We start from the raw sequence: 22,462 nt of genomic DNA on the forward strand, positions 1-22,462 counted from the left end.
TTTTAAAGTATCCAGCAGCATGGTGTAGTGGTCAAAACAATTTCTACACTATATGAGGTCCTGCTTTTGGGTTCGATCCCCCGTGATATCATGCTGTAGCGCCCTTCAGTAAGGTGCTATAACTGTTGTTACTTTATGTTTAGATCGCACTTTCGACCTTTTAACATTGAGAATAAAGATATATACAAAAAAAAGTATAATAACCAATTTTGAGACACTTGTTATTTTTCTCCTTCGCTAGATTTTGTCAAAACAACATATAGTAAACACAGATATGTTAAAATGTTAACATACCAAGATGATGAATGATAACACTAAAGTCACATGTGAGATAATGAGTTTTTGCTTAATGTACTTTATGTTATTTCCTTCGTTATATTTACACTACATGAATATTAATAAGTAAAAAAAAATTAAGCAAATGTCAACTAATGCATTTTAAACTGTATTAGTTTTTTAACAAAATTACTAACCCATATGTAAAAATGCGAGGATAAAATAAAATTTTTAATAGAAATCATATTAAACAGTCCCGAATGGGGAACTCCCTGGTAAAATCGATTTTGTTTTTTTATGAACTATTTTTATTTTTATTTGTTTACGTTTATAAGCGTACTGCAGGTTTCTAAAATATATCAAGTCGTTAGTTTATAGACAGGTTAATGGTACAGTTTCTGTTATATCATAAATAACATATATTGCTAATTCAATTTTTTGCAATATATAGGCTATGTACTTATGTTTTATTTTTTTTCCAATTCTGTTATTAAATTTTGCATGCATGTTTTAAAAATGTTTTACAAATGTTATTAAACTTTATAGTTAACTTATTTTCATTGGGTTTGGTAACAATGTCATTTTATATTATAAAATATTTGTAATAATCCTTAAAACTAATGGCATATTGTAAGTGGGGTCAGGGGTTCAATTCCCACTGACCTCATGCTGTAGCGCCCTTGAGTAAGGCGCTATAAACGGAATAACCTTCTGCTGAGCCAGCACTTAATCAGCAGTACAATTATTGGGCAATTATAATCTATAATATCTCAAACTGCCACAGGCAACTCGAGACTGGGTCGGAGTAAATGATGTTACTCTATGTTTAAGTCACGCATTTGACTTTTCCACATCGAGGAAAAAGATATATACAAAAAAAAAGTCATCAAATTGATTTGTCCCTTTTTTGTTGTGACTTTAATGTATTATAATTTTAAAGAAATATTAACCACTTTTAATAAACTATGTTATATAGGCTATAATAAGAACTTGCAAAAAGTATTCTAACCACTACATAAGTTCCCCAAAATGATGTAAGGAGATATTTAGTGATATTTAAACTATATTTATTAAATTTATTACTTTTAATTTAGGATAACCATATTAAAAGATAAATTTTACATAATGAATCATATTTTGAGCACACTTTATCAGCTATGCGACGAAAGGGGAATACTAGAACTATCAGCTTTGGCTGTTGGATCTTCCGTTACTGCTGTATGTTACGCTGTTCATCGTAATTTTAAATCAAAATCAAAAACACTGGAAGATATTCCCATATTCGAACTAAATCATGAATTGAAAGGTATGGTAAAAGAAGCACCATTTTCCTCTCTACCTTATGTGGCAATAAGAGGTCTGGTAACCACTAATGAACAACCATTGTACAGCCATTATGATTCGAAACTACAGGGTGTTTTTCTGGAGAGAGTTACCAAGGAGCACTTGGAGGTTTGGGGAAAATATACTCATGTCTGGATGGACCAGGAGAGGGACATCACTAAAATCCAACAATCGATCCCATTCCAGCTGTCGGGGTTTCAAGGCTTCCCACAAGTGAGCGTCATCGAGCCAAAGAAGTCTCCGTGGTTTTACTCTAACAATGAGGTTGTAAGTGAGTGCTTTACGCCGGCATCATCAACAACAATGGAAAGCATTGTTAATTATGTAAGTGGAGAACGAACTAAAGGCTTCACTGAGACTGAAAAAATGCTAAAAGTTGGGACTCAGTTGTGTGCGATAGGAGAACTTGCTGTTGAGAACAACTCTCTTCTTATCAAACCACCAGCAACAGGAGATTACATTATAAGCAACCTATCCCATCAAGATATTGTTAAAAGTGTTAAAGGCTCGTCAACTACCTGGAAAATCTTTGCTTTGCTTATGGGTGCTGCCACTGTAACTGCGGGCTATTTCATAGTGAGAAGACTGATTAAAAGATATCAGGAAATAAAAATCGAAAACTCCCAAAGGTTAGATGTCGATGAAATTCGAAATCAGAGAACAGCTAGAATTGCAAGAATGAACCGTGAGAATAACCAAAACGGGGATTTGCCATGTGTCGTGTGTTTAGTAAACCCAAGAGAGTGTGTTCTGTTAGACTGCGGGCACATTTGTTTGTGTGTCGACTGTTTGGCCACCTTTCCACAGCCTGTTGAGTGCCCTATTTGTAGGTCAGTTGTAAGCAGAACTGTGCCTTTATATAACGTTTGATATCTAAAGTCCGATATACCAAACATAACCAGTTTTAATAAACCCAATCTTGCATATTAACAAACTATATTCAAAAAAAATTTTTTTTAAATAACTCTATATTCAATTATGATTAATTTATTAGTTATTTGTTGATATTGAAATATGCATTGCGATGTATAAGAAATAATACCTATTTTTGGTGTGGCATAAACCATATGATTATAGTAGTATTTTTAACTACAGGTTAATATTTGTTGTAATTGCTTTGTATTGAATAATATTATTGTATTTTATTAGTATAATGTCTTTTTGTAGCATTTAATTACTGTAATTTCTTCTATAAAAAAAAGTATCATTATTAATCCATTGTGAATGTTTGAAAAAAAAATTAAAACTAGGTACCGTCAGTGGGCGTAAGAGAGTCATGATTTTACCATATCGGGTAAAAAAAGAATCGGTTCCTCTAAAAAAAAGCTTTTAAAGGAGATGTAAACAAGTATTGGTTCCTCTAAAAAGTAGGCAGTCGTTCTTTCTTATTTAGATTTTTCAATTATTTTTTTTCTTAATTATAAGTTTTTTGTGATATTGTTTTTTGGATCGGAAGATATATCACGAGAGTCGTTAAGCGCATTTACGTGTTGCTTCAAATTCTGTGATACATATTATTGTTAGTTTCACGTTAAGTTAAGTTTTTGGGATATTTTTCGTGGTACTTAGAGTTGGCTAAAGTAAATGTATTTCTGTAACATAAAAATATCATTTGATATAAGCGGGTACACAAGGCGTTTGAATACTTGTTTTGTTAAGTTGAAATTTTGTTATAATAATTTTTAAAAACCGTTAAATATAACAGTTTAAATTAAAAGGACTTAAATTAAAACTGATTCTAATTTTTATTATCATTTTGTAATTTTTATTGTAATTTTGTAACAGCCTACTTTTAAAACTTAGTTAAGGTTAATAAGATTGTTTATTGTATAATTTTTTTTTTGAAAGTAATAACGTTGGTGTATTAATTATATTAAAATTTAAAGTAATAATAAAAAAATAGAACAGACCAAGAATTTTTTAAAACTTTAGTATAAACAGATGATTTGTTATATTATACATATAAAAAATATATTTATATATTTTATAATTAAATATTTTTTAATATTTTCTTTAGAATTATGCATTTCAATTTTATTGTTTTGTAATTTTTGTCACAAAAAAACTATATTAAAATATGTCTGAGGGTAGTAGTAATTACCCTATTCCTAATGACAAAATACCAGTGGAGCAGTTATTGTTAAAAGAAGGTATTAGCAAATCGGGATGGATGTATAAAAAATCAAAAGAAATTGAAAACTCCCTTCCAATCTGTAAGTAATTTTGCATATATTTTATTAGTATGGTTTACATGTTTTTGTATTTAATGTAATGCATAAGGTTAATTTTAAAGTTAAAAAAAATGCCACTAGCTAATTAGTTTTTTTATTTTTGGATTTAACAAATACATGTTTTTATTTTATTGTTTAGTTAAAAAAAGATTTTTTGTCCTTCTGGATGGCTGGGTTTATTATTACAAGAATGAGAAATCAAGTGAAGCACCAAAATGTTTTTCATTAAAAGGATCTACTTTACAGTATGTATTATAGTTAACATTTTTTTATTACTAAGTAATTTATTATTCCTTACTGCAATTGTGCTATTTTGTACATTATATTAACTTTGTGTTTGGCTTAACAAAAATAAATTTTGTTTATGTTTTAACTGAGACATTTTTTTGAAAATAGAACCATCAATTTTTAAGGAACTTTAAACATAATTACACATTTAACTATTCGTATTATATAGTTCTAGTGGCAATTGGTTTAGGCTTAAGGAGTGATGCAATAATAATAGTTTTTAATTTTTTTAGGGAATATCCAGATAATGAAGGAAAAACAATTGATTTTTCATATCTGTTTAAAGTTCACAACGTAGGAGTAACCCATAGGACTTACTTTTTTGCACTGGGTTAGTAAAAATTGGTTATGGATTTTGTATTAGGGCCTTGCACCGGGATCAGTGGATACATAATAAACTTATATATCTCTGGTACCAGCCTTTATTATAGTCTACTACCACCAGTAAAATATGTTTTATTTAAATGTCATATTCCAAACTGTTATTTATCTTTATTTAATCTTAATTACTTTAAGTTTTACCATTTTTAAATTTGTCACAGAATATTTAATCTGTAAAAATATTTTTTTGTAATTTTTAAGATTCTAAGGAAGAAAAAGAAGCTTGGTTTAAATGTTTTAATATTGCAATTCGAAAATTTATTATTAGGCGCGGTAAGATTAAAGTTTTAAAACTTGTTATTTTAATAGTCATAAATATGTATCAGTCTAATGTGCTAATAAAAATTATTTAAATTATGTTTGTTACAATTTAAATATGATGCAAAACTGTATGTTAAGAAATTTATTAAATATTGATAAGTCATTTCTTCAGTTAAAGAATCCCAAACAAAACGGCTAAAAGGTAATCCGGTTAATTCTAGGATATTACGGTAAGCTTTTGTTTAACTTTATATTAGTTAACAGAAATATGAAACTATCTCTGTAGGAACAATTGCCAAAATTTTTAGTATCATGGTTTTTTATTTTTACTTTAAAACAGACATTGTTCAAAATAGTTAAATTTCTATGTTAAGTGTAACTAATAAAGTTTTATTTATATAGTCATATTACCTGGTAATTGTGTAGAGCTCGTAGGCACAGTTTAATGGTAACTGCATTTACAGGTTTTCATTAATAAAAAATTCTGATTCCTTTTAGATAAGTATCACAGTACACTTTTCTATAGTTGTAATGTCAAATTTATTTAATTTAAAATTATAAGTAAGTCCATACCACTAAATGTTGTTCGCTTATTAAAATTTATAGGTTTGTCATTAAGTTTAATGGCTATTGTTCTTACCTAAATCATAAAACTAAAAAACTCTTAATTGATGGGAATAGAATAAAAATGAGAACACTAAATAAACATAACATACTCATGCACAAGCTTAAAAGTAAGCATAAATGAAAGGGTTTACTCACAACTTAGGTCAAAACAAAAGACTATATCTAACCTATGAATATATTAAAAATAAGAAAACCATGCATTTAAATACAAAAATTAGTCTGTTAAAAATTTGTGCTATCTGAACATTTAATTTTTTCATTATTTATTTTTTAGCGGTGACCATGATTACCTGTTTGGATATTCTGGCAGAAGATTTAAAGCTAAAGAAGGTAAATTGAATTTAAAATGCGTTTTATTTTATAGTTCTTGGCTTTTTATACAAACCACAGGCCTTATATAACTATCCTGCTCTTTTACCAGGTGAAAGCAACCCATATCCGCCAAGCCAAAAATATGATTATCTTAACTATGAAATATACCAAAAATAAATATTTTTATATTTAAATATTATTTAATATTTTCGTTAGAATTATGCATTTTAATTTTGTTGTTTTTGAATTTAATAAACTGTTTTAAATTATGTCTGAAGGTAGTAGTAGTTACCCTATACATGATGACAAAATACCAGTGGAGCAGTTATTGTTAAAAAAAGGTATTAGCAAATTGGGATGGATGTATAAAAAATCAAAAGAAATCGAAAACTCCCTTCCAAACTGTAAGTAATTTTGCATATATTTTATTAGTATGGTTTACATGTTTTTGTATTTAATGTAATGCATAAGGTTAATTTTAAAGTTAAAAAAAATGCCACTAGCTAATTAGTTTTTTTATTTTTGGACTTAACAAATACATGTTTTTATTTTATTGTTTAGTTAAAAAAAGATTTTTTGTCCTTCTGGATGGCTGGGTTTATTATTACAAGAATGAGAAATCAAGTGAAGCACCAAAATGTTTTTCATTAAAAGAATCTACTTTACAGTATGTATTATAGTTAACATTTTTTTATTACTAAGTAATTTATTATTTCTTACTGCAATTGTGCTATTTTGTACATTATATAAACTTTGTGTTTGGCTTAACAAAAATAAATTTTGTTTGTTTTAACTGAGACATTTTTTTGAAAATAGAACCATCAATTTTTAAGGAACTTGAAACATAATTACACACTTAACTATTCATTATATATAGTTCTAGTGGCAACTGGTTTAGGCTTAAGGAGTGATGCAATAATAATAGTTTTTAATTTTTTTAGAGAACATCCAGATAATGAAGAGAAAACAACAGATTTTCCATATCTGTTTAAAGTTCACAACGTAGGAGTAACCCATAGGACTTACTTTTTTGCACTGGGTTAGTAAATTTTTGTTTTAGATTTTGGTAAATAGTAAACTTACATATCTTTAGTACCAGTCTTTATTACAGTCTACTACCACCAGTAAAATATGTTTTATTTAAATGTCATATTCCAAACTGTAATTTATCTTTATTTAATCTTAATTTAAGTCTTATAATTTTTTAATTTGTCACAGAATATTTAATCTGTAGAAATACTTTTTTGTATTTTGTAATTTTTAAGGTTCTAAGGAAGAAAAAGAAGCTTGGTTTAAATGTTTTAATTATGAAATCCGAAAATTATATATTAGGCGCGGTAAGATTAAAGTTTTAAAACTTGTTATTTCAATAGTCATAAATATGTATCAGTCTAATGTGCTAATAAAAATTATTTAAATTATGTTTGTTACAATTTAAATATGATGCAAAACTGTATGTTAAGAAATTTATTAAATATTGATAACTCATTTCTTCAGTTAAAGAATACAAAACAAAACGGCTAGAAGGTATTCCGGTTAGTTCTAGGTTATTACGGTAAGCTTTTGTTTAACTTTATATTAGTTAACAAAAATATGAAACTATCTCTGTAGAAACAATTGCCTAAATTTTTAGCATCATGGTTTTTTATTTTTACTTTAAAACAGACATTGTTCAAATAGTTAAATTTCTATGTTAAGTGTAACTAATAAAGTTTTATTTATATAGTCATATTACCTGGTAATTGTGTAGAGCTCGTAGGTACAGTTTAATGGTAACTGCATTTACAGGTTTTCATTAATAAAAAATTCTGATTCCTTTTAGATAAGTATCACAGTACACTTTTCTATAGTTGTAATGTTAAATTTATTTAATTTAAAATTATAAGTAAGTCCATACCACTAAATGTTGTTCGCTTATTAAAATTTATAGGTTTGTCATTAAGTTTAATGGCTATTGTTCTTACCTAAATCATAAAACTAAAAAACTCTTAATTGATGGGAATAGAATAAAAATGAGAACACTAAATAAACATAACATACTCATGCACAAGCTTAAAAGTAAGCATAAATGAAAGGGTTTACTCACAACTTAGGTCAAAACAAAAGGACTATATCTAACCTATGAATATATTAAAAATAAGAAAACCATGCATTTAAATACAAAAATTAGTCTGTTAAAAATTTGTGCTATCTGAACATTTAATTTTTTCATTATTTATTTTTTAGCGGTGACCATGATTACCTGTTTGGATATTCTGGCAGAAGATTTAAAGCTAAAGAAGGTAAATTGAATTTAAAATGCGTTTTATTTTATAGTTATTGAAACTTAACGACATTTCAAGCATTTATTATGGTGAAATTTTTTAGATTGCATGTATAATTATCAATATTTATTATTTACTCAAAAAATGCAACATTTGGCAAACACACTACATGTCTAATATATGTTCGGCACTTATTAGAATTATATTCGGAGGTGCATGCACCTTCTGCACCTCTTGGATCAACAACCGGGGCTCTCCCCTATATACCCCGGTTTTCATATATATCAAAGGACTTATATTACATCTCACGTTTTATGTGTATATCCTTTAAATAAATACTTCAGTACTTAAAAACAACCTAAGCTGTTCTAGCTTTGGATAAATAATTAAATTTAAACTCTGGTGTTTTATTTAAATCAGATGAAGCAAAAATGGATGAAGTTAAAACAACTGAATTACAAAACAAGGAAGTTGAATGTGTTGAACTTTTAACTGAACAACTTGTAAGTTTAACGCTTTAACTTTTTTATATTTATCTTTCTAATTGTTGGAAGGCTAATCCAATAAAAATGATCTATATTACATTTAAACTAAACCACACAAAATATAGCATCAAGTATATGATTTAGAAGAATTTGCTTTTTGTAGAATACTTAAATAAAGCTTTTATAAGGCTTTTATAAAATTTTCTGACATTTTAAATAGCTTATACTATAATTAAAAATCATTAATTATGTTAATGATAAATTTTTAAAATAGTAAAATTTGTGTCAAAATATCACATAAAGTTTTTGTAAATAGAAAATTAAAAGACTAAAAAATTTTTTTTCCACCCCTGCCATGCGTTGCACTGATTATGTTTTGTAAACTTGGTATTTTTGGATCCTTCAAAACATGTAGCTATTTAAATTGTCCTTCCTTACACTATAATTTTTGGTTATCTGCAACTTTTAAATTTTTTTCTGGACACAGTTTTCTGACGCACGTTGCTCCTAAAAAGTTAGAAATCAAAAACTATAAAATTTTTGTACTTTAATAGGAGACAGGTGTAGCTTTATCAGAAATGGAAAATAGATCTGAAAATCTATCTGGTTAGCTCTATTGCTTTTTTTTTACATGATTTAAATGTTATTTGATTTTCCTTAACTCCAGTATTAAATGATCTTAAATATATTTTTTTGAATAAAAATTTTGTTATATAGCTACTAGTAGCAAAGTGATTGGTATGAAAGGTGGCAAAGTTGAAATTTTGGGTTGTTACATTGAAATTCCTGAAGATGCACTTGGCGAGGATGTAGAAATTACTGTTAATGTTCATCGTTGCATGAATTTTATTTGTCCAACTAAGGTATTTGCTTCTACAAATGAATTATTAACAAATAGTATAAACTTTTATTATATTATTAGCCCTTGTTTGTGAAAAGACCTTTTTTACAATCTAAACTAAGAATAACATTAGTTACTTTAACTCATTTTTGAGTTGCCTTCATCAATATTGAAAGCTTTAAAAACGAACCAAAGATCTTCTATTGTGAACACTATGTTACTTTATTATGGCTTTGTATTCATTACAAAAAACTAAAACTGTTTTTTTTATTTATTTAATTTAATAGACATATTTTTTATAGGATAACCCAACATATTTGGTAACTCCACAATTTGAATGCTTGCCGCATGGACTTAAGTTTAAGGTTCCAGTACAAATATCTCTTTCCACTTCTTTTATTTCAGAAATTGGAACATGTGTTGTCACTGTAAGAACTTATATATTAAGGTTAATTTTTTTTTAGTATTTGAATAACTTTTTTGTTACAGCCTCAAGTTAGCCAAGATAAAAAAGTTTGGAAAAATCTTGCTGATGTTGTTTTGGGAGATTCTTGGTCAATTCAGTTTCCAGTTGATCATTTATCTTGGTAAATATTTAACATACCTTTTTATGTAAAATCTGGCAAGGTGATGTAGTGGTAAGAACACTTGCTACATCACTATGAGATCGTGAGTTCAATCTTCACTGCTCTCATGTTTAGTTCATGCAATTGACCTTCCTACAGCAAGAATAAGAATATAAAACTTATTTTTGATATGTTTTATGTTAAAGGTTTCAAGTAATTGCATTTTGGTTATCTGAAATGAGTCAATATCTTAGAAATCCGGAAAAAAGGCAAATTTTTTTGTGTTACCACGAAAAGGAGAAAGCAAATTTAACTCTGGATATAGTCGACTATGATGCAAAAGGACTTCTAAAATTAAATGAAACAAGAGCGTTTATGTCAATTGTTTCATTGAGGTTAGAAATTTTTAAAAACGTAACATTTTTTTTAATAACTTCATCCTCATTGTAAATGTAAAAAAGCTGACCTCATAGGCTTGAACATAAAGTAATATTTTGTTACCTCATCCGCTGAGTTGCCTTTTGGCATTATTGAGCACTTTTATTTGTAATATGGTTGCAAATTTTAACCAATAATTGCCTGCGATAATTTATCTGGGCATCACTTTTAATAATTTTGCAAGGCCTTTATATTAAACATACATATATATGTATTTTTTACTAAGTTTTATTATATATAGATTTTGCCATAGAATTAATATTTTTGAAGACTTGGTAAAGTTTTTATCGTTTATAGCACCTTACTTCGAGAGCCTTGACTTGAATCACAGTTATTTATTTTTAAAAACCTGCAGCAAGGTGTAGTGTTAAGAACACTTGCTACACCACACTTGAGGTCGTGGGTTAAATTCCCACTGATCTCATGCTGTAGCGCCCTTGAGTTAGGTGCTATAAATGGTATGAACTCCTGCTGAGCCAGCAATTAATCAGCAGTATAATTATTGGGCAATTATAATCTATAATATCCCAAACTGCCACAGGCAACTCGAGACTGGGTCGGAGTAACTGATGTAACTCTATGTTTAAGTCGCTATTCGACTATTCCACATCGAGGATAAAGATATATATTAATTATGTTCAGAGTAAATGACAGAGTAGAGGTTAAGATTGTCCACGAAGAATTTGAAACAATTTCCAGAACATACAGCAACGAAAAATGTAAATCTGATATCATCACAATAAAACCAAAACCAGGATTTGAAGATAAAAGTCCCTCAAATGAGATATTTTCTTATTTAGTGACTAATCTAACAACTGGTGAAATCACAGAAGGAAGATTTGAGTATCCAAGATACACAGATTCAGGTACGTGTAAGAAATGTTATATGGATATTAAGTATTTGATTGTTTTGTTAGTTATATTTACCGGCAGCGTGGTGTAGGGGTAAGAACACTTGCTACACCACACATGGGGTCGTGGGTTCAATCCCCACTGATCTCATGCTGTAGCGCACTTGAGTAAGGCGCTATAAACGGTATGAACTCCTGCTGAGCCAGCACTTAATCAGCAGCATAATTACCGGGCAATTATAGTCTCTATAATATCCCAAACTGCTACAGGCAACTCGAGACTGGGTTGGAGTAACTGATGTTACTCTATGTTTAAGTCGCGCATTCGACTTTCCCACATCGAGGATAAAGATATATACAAAAAAAAAAAAAAAAAAATGGTTAGTATTTATGGCTGTTTTATATGGTATATTAATTATCATTAGTGTAATAAGGTACAGATAAAGTGTATGATTTTGTTGTTGGTCACACCACTGCTACTTTGATATAAATAAAACATGTCAAATAATATATATGTTTATTTATATATACTTAACTTGCCCAAAAATATGTTCTGTATTTTTAATAAATAAAATAAAAATATATACATTTTTACAGTTTTTTTTTAATATTAAATTATGCCTTGTTTACCCTTTTTTATTCAGTTGTAAATGTTGTTGTTGACGGAACTATGGTTACATCATGAAGATAACATCATATTAAAAATTAATTCTAGATAAATTTAATTTTAATTCATTAAATAGCTTTTTTTCTGGCTAATTATTTTAAACTTATTTTCTCAATCAGCATAATTATTTTTAGTGTTTAAAATCAAACTTGGTTATAACAGATTATTATTTTATGCAAGTAATAAAATTAAGTTAAAGCTATACTACCTAAAAAGTGTTGTTAATTTTTAAAGCTCTTTGTATAAATAAATTCAATTTTTAATTTTTGTTAAATAATTTTGCAATTTTCGTTATGCAATTTTTAAACTTTTGTACTTTTTTAAACCTATGCAATTTTTAACCTTTTATAATTAATTGTAAATTTTTGTCAAAATTTGTTTATTTCACTTTATGTTACAAGCAAATTCATATTAATTTTATAAAAAGCTAATTTTTTAAATTTTTTTATATTTAATAAATAAACTTTTTAATTTTTTAAATTTTAATCTATGCTTTATATTCCTGCAATGTATTTTAAATAAATTGTTTGTTTAAGGTGCAAATTTTTTTCTTAAAATTTCTAGATTTATTTGACTAAATTCACACTTTTGTCCTATCACTAGCATCTAAATATTACTTTTACTAATTAAATGATGTTAGTTGATAAAAATTTAAAAGTCGTTTTTAGATTTTTAAATTTTGATCAATTGTATATTATAATTTTAAGAAGTTGAAAACATGTTTAAAAATAAATTTTTGGTTGTTTATTATACTTAAATTTTTGTTTGTTAATTAAAAATCAAAGGTTGATATAAAGCCTTTTAAATTTAGTTTAGTGTATTTTGGAATATTATTAGCTCAAAAATTGATTCAAAAATTAATTTTTGTTTGCTTAATAAAAAATAAATATCAATTTAGAGCATTTAAAATTTGGTCTCCTGTGTATTCTAATAATAAAACAATTTTTTTCTATGTTTATTACAATTAAATTTCTGATGGTTTATTAAAATTTAAAAATTATTATTATAATGTTTTTAAATTGATTTTGTCGTAGAATTGGTATTTAATTACAATAAGGTGATGTAAAATAACAATTTTTCTTACACCTTCAAATTTCAAAGGACAGTAACTTTTGTTCTTTAAAAATTTCAAGTTTTAAAATTTTAGTAGGTTTTTTGTTATTATATTGTGTTGCAAACGATCTATTTATGATATTAAATTATTACTAATCAGAGATAATTTAACAAGTTTGTTTATTGAAATTTAAAGGTTGTTATTTGGTTTTTAAATTTTGACAATTTACATATAATATTGTTAACTCAAAAACGAATTAAAAAATTACATTTTGTTAAAACATATTTAAATGCTTGTTTATTTATTAAAAGGCGTTCAAAACTCAGTAAAGTATATGCAAATATTAACAACCTAAAACTGGCTTAAAAAGTTATTTTTGTTTTTTTATTATATTTGAAAGCTTGTTCGTTTATTAAAAATTAATTTAATTTGTTTTAACTTGGTTTATTGTTGTGTTATACTAATAAGGAAAAAATGAATAAAGTTTTTACCTTTTTTGTTAATTGCAGTTAATTGTTAATTAAAATTTAAGAAATGATGTTATAACCGTATTTAATTTTATTTTGCTGTAACGTTTTTGTTTGATTACAATTAGGCAAATGCTAAAAAAGGGTAAAGCCCCTCTGTATGGTCTAGTAATTAAAAATACAAAATTTTATTTAATAGAATATTTGATATTTTTGATCAAGCAATTTTTGTGCCTATCTGTAAACATTTATGTTAAAATATTCAAATAATTTTGAACCATGTTATATTTATCTAATGAATCTAGTTTTTGCTTTTTTGCTTTTGTTATTAATTTTGGAAGATGTTAATACAATTATATTAGCTTAAATCTACTTAATTTTTTACTTGGTGTTTTTAAGGGATTTTATCTCTCATAGTTATTAATAAATGCGTAAGTTAACAATAAATGGATTTTAGGAAAGCATGACAGTGTTCAATAGTAAAATTAGTAATTTTAAAAATAACATTATAACCTGTTCAATAAAACTTTAAACATGTTAAAATAACAAATGCAATTTGTTAAACTATGAACGAATTAAATATTTTGGTTCAAAATCTTAAATTTTGTTTATCATGAGATTGTGTTTCAATCCTCATATCTACAAAATTTTGGTTTGAAATCAAAGATTTTATATCATCATTAAAAAGAAGCATATTGTTATCGTTATAAAGTTGAATTAGAAACAAGCATTTTATAAAAAAAATTGAGCTTTATTGTAGATATAAGATCTTATAGAAAACACTCCAGGTCTTATATGTATACCCTGGTTCTTATATAAAGCACCTGGGTTCTCATGCATATACCAAGGACCTTATATGATTTTGTTAGGCCTTATATAATTTATTTGCGTCTTATATATATATACCTTAGGACTTATATTAAACACCACGGGACTCATATAAACTCCTGGTTTCGTATTTATTAACCCTGGACCTTATATAAATTCTCCACTCCTTGAAAACAACTTAGGCTACTCTAGCCTTGAATAAATAATTGTTGTTCAAGTTTTAAAAAAAAGTTTGGATAATTTTAAAGTAAAACTGTTATGTTTTACTTAAATCAGATGTAGCACTATGCATGAAGTTAAAATAACTGAAATAATAAAGAACAAAAAATAAATTCCCATACTTTTACCTGATCAACTTGTAAGTTTAACACTTCAATTTTTTTATATTTATTTTTTTTAATTCAAACAAATATCTCAAATTTTTAAAATAATCAAATAAATATCTAAAATTTTTAAAATAGTAAATTTGTGTCAAAATATCACAAAAAGTTTAGTAGAAAGTTAAAAGACTAAAAAAAAAATTTTTGAATGCTTGCCGCATGGACTTAAGTTTAAGGTTCCAATACAAATATCTCTTTCCACTTCTTTTATTTCAGAAATTGGAACATGTGTTGTCACTGTAAGAACTTATATATTGAGCTTAATTTTTTTAGTATTTGAATAACTTTTTTGTTACAGCCTCAAGTTAGCCAAGATAAAAAAGTTTGGGAAAATCTTGCTGACGTTGTTTTGGGAGATTCTTGGTCAATTAATTTCCCAGTTGATCATTTATCTTGGTAAATATTTAACATACTTTTTTTTCATATGTGTTTATTATTGATGTAGAAGGGCCAAGATTATGGTCTCAACATAGAGTTAAGCTTGTTACTTAGCCCTTGGGGTCTAGTTGCTTCTATATCTTTTTGTTAGAAAAAAAGTCTTTTTTTGCTTAATGTGTCAAGTTGCACTAGCTTGGTTATAAGCTGGCAGCATGGTGTAGTAATGACTTTGCAACATGAGATCCTGGCTTTGATCCCCACTTCCTTTATTTAAAATCTGGCAGCGTGGTGTAATGGTAAGAACACTTGCTACACCACTATGAGATCGAGGGTTCAATCCCCATTGCTCTCATGCTCTAGCGCCTTTGAGTAAGGCGCTATAAACAGTATGAACTCCTGCTGAGCCAACACTTAATCAGCAGCATTATTATCGAGCAATTATGATTTATAATATTTCAAACTGCTTAAGACAACTCAAAACTGGGTCAGAGTAACAAATGTTACTCTATGTTTATGTCACGCATTCGACCTTCCCACATCGAAGATAAAGATATATACAAAAATGCGCTAAGTAAAGCGTTTTTTTTAAGTTACTATAAAGAGTACAGTCTTCTGTAACAAACTGTTTATTTGGCAATAATTAATAATATGTTAATCTAACAGGGTTTGGTTAACAATTCTTACCTCATGTTAAGTTCATGCAATTGACCTTCCTACAACAAGATTAAAAATATATTATTTATTTTTGATATGTTTTATGTTAAAGGTTTCAAGTAATTGCATTTTGGTTATCTGAAATGAGTCAATATCTTAGAAATCCGGAAAAAAGGCAAAATTTTTTGTGTTACCACGAAAAGGAGAAAGCAAATTTAACTCTGGATATAGTCGACTATGATACAAAAGAACTTCTAAAATTAAATGAAACAAGAGCGTTTATGTCAATTGTTTCATTGAGGTTAGAAATTTTTAAAAACATAACAGTTTTTTTTAATAGCTTTATCCTTAATTTAAATGTAAAAAAGCTGACCTCATAGGCTTAAACATAAAGTAATATTCTGTTACCTCATCTGCTGAGTTGTCTTTTGGCATTATTGAGCACTTTTATTTGTAATATGGTTGCAAATTTTAACCAATAATTGCCTGCGATAATTTCTCTGGGCACCACTTTTATTAATTTTGCAAGGCCTTTATATTAAACATAAATATATATGTATTTTTTACTAAGTTTTATTATATATAGATTTTGCCATAGAATTAATATTTTTGAAGACTTGGTAAAGTTTTTATCGTTTATAGCACCTTACTTCGAGAGCCTTGACTTGGATCACAGTTATTTATTTTTAAAAACCGGCAGCAAGGTGTAGTGTTAAGAACACTTGCTACACCACACTTGAGGTCGTGGGTTAATTTCCCACTGATCTCGTGCTGTAGCGCCCTTGAGTAAGGCGCTATAAATGGTATGAACTCCTGCTGAGTCAGCACTTAATCAGCAGTATAATTATTGGGCAATTATAATCTATAATATCCCAAACTGCCACAGGCAACTCGAGACTGGGTCGGAGTAACTGATGTTACTCTATGTTTAAGTCGCGCATTCGACTTTCCCACATCGAGGATAAAGATATATACAAAAAAAAAAAAAAAAAAATGGTTAGTATTTATGGCTGTTTTATATGGTATATTAATTATCATTAGTGTAATAAGGTACAGATAAAGTGTATGATTTTGTTGTTGGTCACACCACTGCTACTTTGATATAAATAAAACATGTCAAATAATATATATGTTTATTTATATATACTTAACTTGCCCAAAAATATGTTCTGTATTTTTAATAAATAAAATAAAAATATATACATTTTTACAGTTTTTTTTTAATATTAAATTATGCCTTGTTTACCCTTTTTTATTCAGTTGTAAATGTTGTTGTTGACGGAACTATGGTTACATCATGAAGATAACATCATATTAAAAATTAATTCTAGATAAATTTAATTTTAATTCATTAAATAGCTTTTTTTCTGGCTAATTATTTTAAACTTATTTTCTCAATCAGCATAATTATTTTTAGTGTTTAAAATCAAACTTGGTTATAACAGATTATTATTTTATGCAAGTAATAAAATTAAGTTAAAGCTATACTACCTAAAAAGTGTTGTTAATTTTTAAAGCTCTTTGTATAAATAAATTCAATTTTTAATTTTTGTTAAATAATTTTGCAATTTTCGTTATGCAATTTTTAAACTTTTGTACTTTTTTAAACCTATGCAATTTTTAACCTTTTATAATTAATTGTAAATTTTTGTCAAAATTTGTTTATTTCACTTTATGTTACAAGCAAATTCATATTAATTTTATAAAAAGCTAATTTTTTAAATTTTTTTATATTTAATAAATAAACTTTTTAATTTTTTAAATTTTAATCTATGCTTTATATTCCTGCAATGTATTTTAAATAAATTGTTTGTTTAAGGTGCAAATTTTTTTCTTAAAATTTCTAGATTTATTTGACTAAATTCACACTTTTGTCCTATCACTAGCATCTAAATATTACTTTTACTAATTAAATGATGTTAGTTGATAAAAATTTAAAAGTCGTTTTTAGATTTTTAAATTTTGATCAATTGTATATTATAATTTTAAGAAGTTGAAAACATGTTTAAAAATAAATTTTTGGTTGTTTATTATACTTAAATTTTTGTTTGTTAATTAAAAATCAAAGGTTGATATAAAGCCTTTTAAATTTAGTTTAGTGTATTTTGGAATATTATTAGCTCAAAAATTGATTCAAAAATTAATTTTTGTTTGCTTAATAAAAAATAAATATCAATTTAGAGCATTTAAAATTTGGTCTCCTGTGTATTCTAATAATAAAACAATTTTTTTCTATGTTTATTACAATTAAATTTCTGATGGTTTATTAAAATTTAAAAATTATTATTATAATGTTTTTAAATTGATTTTGTCGTAGAATTGGTATTTAATTACAATAAGGTGATGTAAAATAACAATTTTTCTTACACCTTCAAATTTCAAAGGACAGTAACTTTTGTTCTTTAAAAATTTCAAGTTTTAAAATTTTAGTAGGTTTTTTGTTATTATATTGTGTTGCAAACGATCTATTTATGATATTAAATTATTACTAATCAGAGATAATTTAACAAGTTTGTTTATTGAAATTTAAAGGTTGTTATTTGGTTTTTAAATTTTGACAATTTACATATAATATTGTTAACTCAAAAACGAATTAAAAAATTACATTTTGTTAAAACATATTTAAATGCTTGTTTATTTATTAAAAGGCGTTCAAAACTCAGTAAAGTATATGCAAATATTAACAACCTAAAACTGGCTTAAAAAGTTATTTTTGTTTTTTTATTATATTTGAAAGCTTGTTCGTTTATTAAAAATTAATTTAATTTGTTTTAACTTGGTTTATTGTTGTGTTATACTAATAAGGAAAAAATGAATAAAGTTTTTACCTTTTTTGTTAATTGCAGTTAATTGTTAATTAAAATTTAAGAAATGATGTTATAACCGTATTTAATTTTATTTTGCTGTAACGTTTTTGTTTGATTACAATTAGGCAAATGCTAAAAAAGGGTAAAGCCCCTCTGTATGGTCTAGTAATTAAAAATACAAAATTTTATTTAATAGAATATTTGATATTTTTGATCAAGCAATTTTTGTGCCTATCTGTAAACATTTATGTTAAAATATTCAAATAATTTTGAACCATGTTATATTTATCTAATGAATCTAGTTTTTGCTTTTTTGCTTTTGTTATTAATTTTGGAAGATGTTAATACAATTATATTAGCTTAAATCTACTTAATTTTTTACTTGGTGTTTTTAAGGGATTTTATCTCTCATAGTTATTAATAAATGCGTAAGTTAACAATAAATGGATTTTAGGAAAGCATGACAGTGTTCAATAGTAAAATTAGTAATTTTAAAAATAACATTATAACCTGTTCAATAAAACTTTAAACATGTTAAAATAACAAATGCAATTTGTTAAACTATGAACGAATTAAATATTTTGGTTCAAAATCTTAAATTTTGTTTATCATGAGATTGTGTTTCAATCCTCATATCTACAAAATTTTGGTTTGAAATCAAAGATTTTATATCATCATTAAAAAGAAGCATATTGTTATCGTTATAAAGTTGAATTAGAAACAAGCATTTTATAAAAAAAATTGAGCTTTATTGTAGATATAAGATCTTATAGAAAACACTCCAGGTCTTATATGTATACCCTGGTTCTTATATAAAGCACCTGGGTTCTCATGCATATACCAAGGACCTTATATGATTTTGTTAGGCCTTATATAATTTATTTGCGTCTTATATATATATACCTTAGGACTTATATTAAACACCACGGGACTCATATAAACTCCTGGTTTCGTATTTATTAACCCTGGACCTTATATAAATTCTCCACTCCTTGAAAACAACTTAGGCTACTCTAGCCTTGAATAAATAATTGTTGTTCAAGTTTTAAAAAAAAGTTTGGATAATTTTAAAGTAAAACTGTTATGTTTTACTTAAATCAGATGTAGCACTATGCATGAAGTTAAAATAACTGAAATAATAAAGAACAAAAAATAAATTCCCATACTTTTACCTGATCAACTTGTAAGTTTAACACTTCAATTTTTTTATATTTATTTTTTTTAATTCAAACAAATATCTCAAATTTTTAAAATAATCAAATAAATATCTAAAATTTTTAAAATAGTAAATTTGTGTCAAAATATCACAAAAAGTTTAGTAGAAAGTTAAAAGACTAAAAAAAAAATTTTTGAATGCTTGCCGCATGGACTTAAGTTTAAGGTTCCAATACAAATATCTCTTTCCACTTCTTTTATTTCAGAAATTGGAACATGTGTTGTCACTGTAAGAACTTATATATTGAGCTTAATTTTTTTAGTATTTGAATAACTTTTTTGTTACAGCCTCAAGTTAGCCAAGATAAAAAAGTTTGGGAAAATCTTGCTGACGTTGTTTTGGGAGATTCTTGGTCAATTAATTTCCCAGTTGATCATTTATCTTGGTAAATATTTAACATACTTTTTTTTCATATGTGTTTATTATTGATGTAGAAGGGCCAAGATTATGGTCTCAACATAGAGTTAAGCTTGTTACTTAGCCCTTGGGGTCTAGTTGCTTCTATATCTTTTTGTTAGAAAAAAAGTCTTTTTTTGCTTAATGTGTCAAGTTGCACTAGCTTGGTTATAAGCTGGCAGCATGGTGTAGTAATGACTTTGCAACATGAGATCCTGGCTTTGATCCCCACTTCCTTTATTTAAAATCTGGCAGCGTGGTGTAATGGTAAGAACACTTGCTACACCACTATGAGATCGAGGGTTCAATCCCCATTGCTCTCATGCTCTAGCGCCTTTGAGTAAGGCGCTATAAACAGTATGAACTCCTGCTGAGCCAACACTTAATCAGCAGCATTATTATCGAGCAATTATGATTTATAATATTTCAAACTGCTTAAGACAACTCAAAACTGGGTCAGAGTAACAAATGTTACTCTATGTTTATGTCACGCATTCGACCTTCCCACATCGAAGATAAAGATATATACAAAAATGCGCTAAGTAAAGCGTTTTTTTTAAGTTACTATAAAGAGCACAGTCTTCTGTAACAAACTGTTTATTTGGCAATAATTAATAATATGTTAATCTAACAGGGTTTGGTTAACAATTCTTACCTCATGTTAAGTTCATGCAATTGACCTTCCTACAACAAGATTAAAAATATATTATTTATTTTTGATATGTTTTATGTTAAAGGTTTCAAGTAATTGCATTTTGGTTATCTGAAATGAGTCAATATCTTAGAAATCCGGAAAAAAGGCAAAATTTTTTGTGTTACCACGAAAAGGAGAAAGCAAATTTAACTCTGGATATAGTCGACTATGATACAAAAGAACTTCTAAAATTAAATGAAACAAGAGCGTTTATGTCAATTGTTTCATTGAGGTTAGAAATTTTTAAAAACATAACAGTTTTTTTTAATAGCTTTATCCTTAATTTAAATGTAAAAAAGCTGACCTCATAGGCTTAAACATAAAGTAATATTCTGTTACCTCATCTGCTGAGTTGTCTTTTGGCATTATTGAGCACTTTTATTTGTAATATGGTTGCAAATTTTAACCAATAATTGCCTGCGATAATTTCTCTGGGCACCACTTTTATTAATTTTGCAAGGCCTTTATATTAAACATAAATATATATGTATTTTTTACTAAGTTTTATTATATATAGATTTTGCCATAGAATTAATATTTTTGAAGACTTGGTAAAGTTTTTATCGTTTATAGCACCTTACTTCGAGAGCCTTGACTTGGATCACAGTTATTTATTTTTAAAAACCGGCAGCAAGGTGTAGTGTTAAGAACACTTGCTACACCACACTTGAGGTCGTGGGTTAATTTCCCACTGATCTCGTGCTGTAGCGCCCTTGAGTAAGGCGCTATAAATGGTATGAACTCCTGCTGAGTCAGCACTTAATCAGCAGTATAATTATTGGGCAATTATAATCTATAATATCCCAAACTGCCACAGGCAACTCGAGACTGGGTCGGAGTAACTGATGTTACTCTATGTTTAAGTCGCGCATTCGACTTTCCCACATCGAGGATAAAGATATATACAAAAAAAAAAAAAAAAAAATGGTTAGTATTTATGGCTGTTTTATATGGTATATTAATTATCATTAGTGTAATAAGGTACAGATAAAGTGTATGATTTTGTTGTTGGTCACACCACTGCTACTTTGATATAAATAAAACATGTCAAATAATATATATGTTTATTTATATATACTTAACTTGCCCAAAAATATGTTCTGTATTTTTAATAAATAAAATAAAAATATATACATTTTTACAGTTTTTTTTTAATATTAAATTATGCCTTGTTTACCCTTTTTTATTCAGTTGTAAATGTTGTTGTTGACGGAACTATGGTTACATCATGAAGATAACATCATATTAAAAATTAATTCTAGATAAATTTAATTTTAATTCATTAAATAGCTTTTTTTCTGGCTAATTATTTTAAACTTATTTTCTCAATCAGCATAATTATTTTTAGTGTTTAAAATCAAACTTGGTTATAACAGATTATTATTTTATGCAAGTAATAAAATTAAGTTAAAGCTATACTACCTAAAAAGTGTTGTTAATTTTTAAAGCTCTTTGTATAAATAAATTCAATTTTTAATTTTTGTTAAATAATTTTGCAATTTTCGTTATGCAATTTTTAAACTTTTGTACTTTTTTAAACCTATGCAATTTTTAACCTTTTATAATTAATTGTAAATTTTTGTCAAAATTTGTTTATTTCACTTTATGTTACAAGCAAATTCATATTAATTTTATAAAAAGCTAATTTTTTAAATTTTTTTATATTTAATAAATAAACTTTTTAATTTTTTAAATTTTAATCTATGCTTTATATTCCTGCAATGTATTTTAAATAAATTGTTTGTTTAAGGTGCAA

General features: G+C 26.6%; 3 protein-coding genes across 5 annotated transcripts; all 3 read left to right on the top strand.

The window, feature by feature from the left end:
- Positions 1-1,374: 1,374 nt before the first annotated feature.
- On the top strand, positions 1,375-3,203 carry LOC145752733 (mitochondrial ubiquitin ligase activator of NFKB 1-like). The gene has a single exon (XM_082569060.1). The coding sequence runs from the start codon at positions 1,402-1,404 to the stop codon at positions 2,488-2,490; it is 1,089 nt and encodes a 362-aa protein (XP_082425186.1). The 5' UTR covers positions 1,375-1,401; the 3' UTR covers positions 2,491-3,203.
- Positions 3,204-3,642: 439 nt separating this feature from the next.
- On the top strand, positions 3,643-16,017 carry LOC145752492 (uncharacterized). 3 transcript variants are annotated; one of them, XR_014283783.1, is made up of 21 exons: positions 3,643-3,833; positions 3,991-4,096; positions 4,373-4,470; positions 4,722-4,793; positions 4,942-5,011; positions 5,683-5,738; positions 5,999-6,124; positions 6,282-6,387; positions 6,662-6,759; positions 6,986-7,057; positions 7,218-7,275; positions 7,947-8,002; positions 8,405-8,487; positions 9,024-9,075; positions 9,187-9,332; positions 9,613-9,738; positions 9,800-9,897; positions 10,083-10,271; positions 10,957-11,180; positions 14,860-14,957; positions 15,706-16,017. XR_014283783.1 is itself a non-coding variant. In XM_082568791.1 (20 exons), exons 1-20 carry the CDS (start codon positions 3,698-3,700, stop codon positions 11,848-11,850), a joined length of 2,013 nt encoding a protein of 670 aa, XP_082424917.1. In that variant the 5' UTR covers positions 3,643-3,697; the 3' UTR covers positions 11,851-12,144. The 3 variants fall into 3 exon arrangements, 2 of the variants coding, with proteins under 2 accessions (XP_082424917.1, XP_082424918.1); XM_082568791.1 differs by lacking the exons at positions 14,860-14,957; positions 15,706-16,017 and adding an exon at positions 11,810-12,144; XM_082568792.1 differs by lacking the exons at positions 14,860-14,957; positions 15,706-16,017 and adding an exon at positions 11,810-12,144 and having other exon boundaries at positions 4,954-5,011.
- Positions 15,737-21,335, top strand: LOC145753495 (uncharacterized). Its single transcript, XM_082569898.1, has 4 exons — positions 15,737-15,883; positions 19,904-20,001; positions 20,750-20,938; positions 21,280-21,335. Exons 1-4 carry the CDS (start codon positions 15,737-15,739, stop codon positions 21,299-21,301), a joined length of 456 nt encoding a protein of 151 aa, XP_082426024.1. The 3' UTR covers positions 21,302-21,335.
- The last annotated feature ends 1,127 nt before the right edge of the window (positions 21,336-22,462 follow it).

Source organism: Corella eumyota, chromosome 5, assembly GCF_963082875.1.
Source record: "Corella eumyota chromosome 5, kaCorEumy4.1, whole genome shotgun sequence".
Taxonomy (NCBI): domain Eukaryota; kingdom Metazoa; phylum Chordata; class Ascidiacea; order Phlebobranchia; family Corellidae; genus Corella; species Corella eumyota.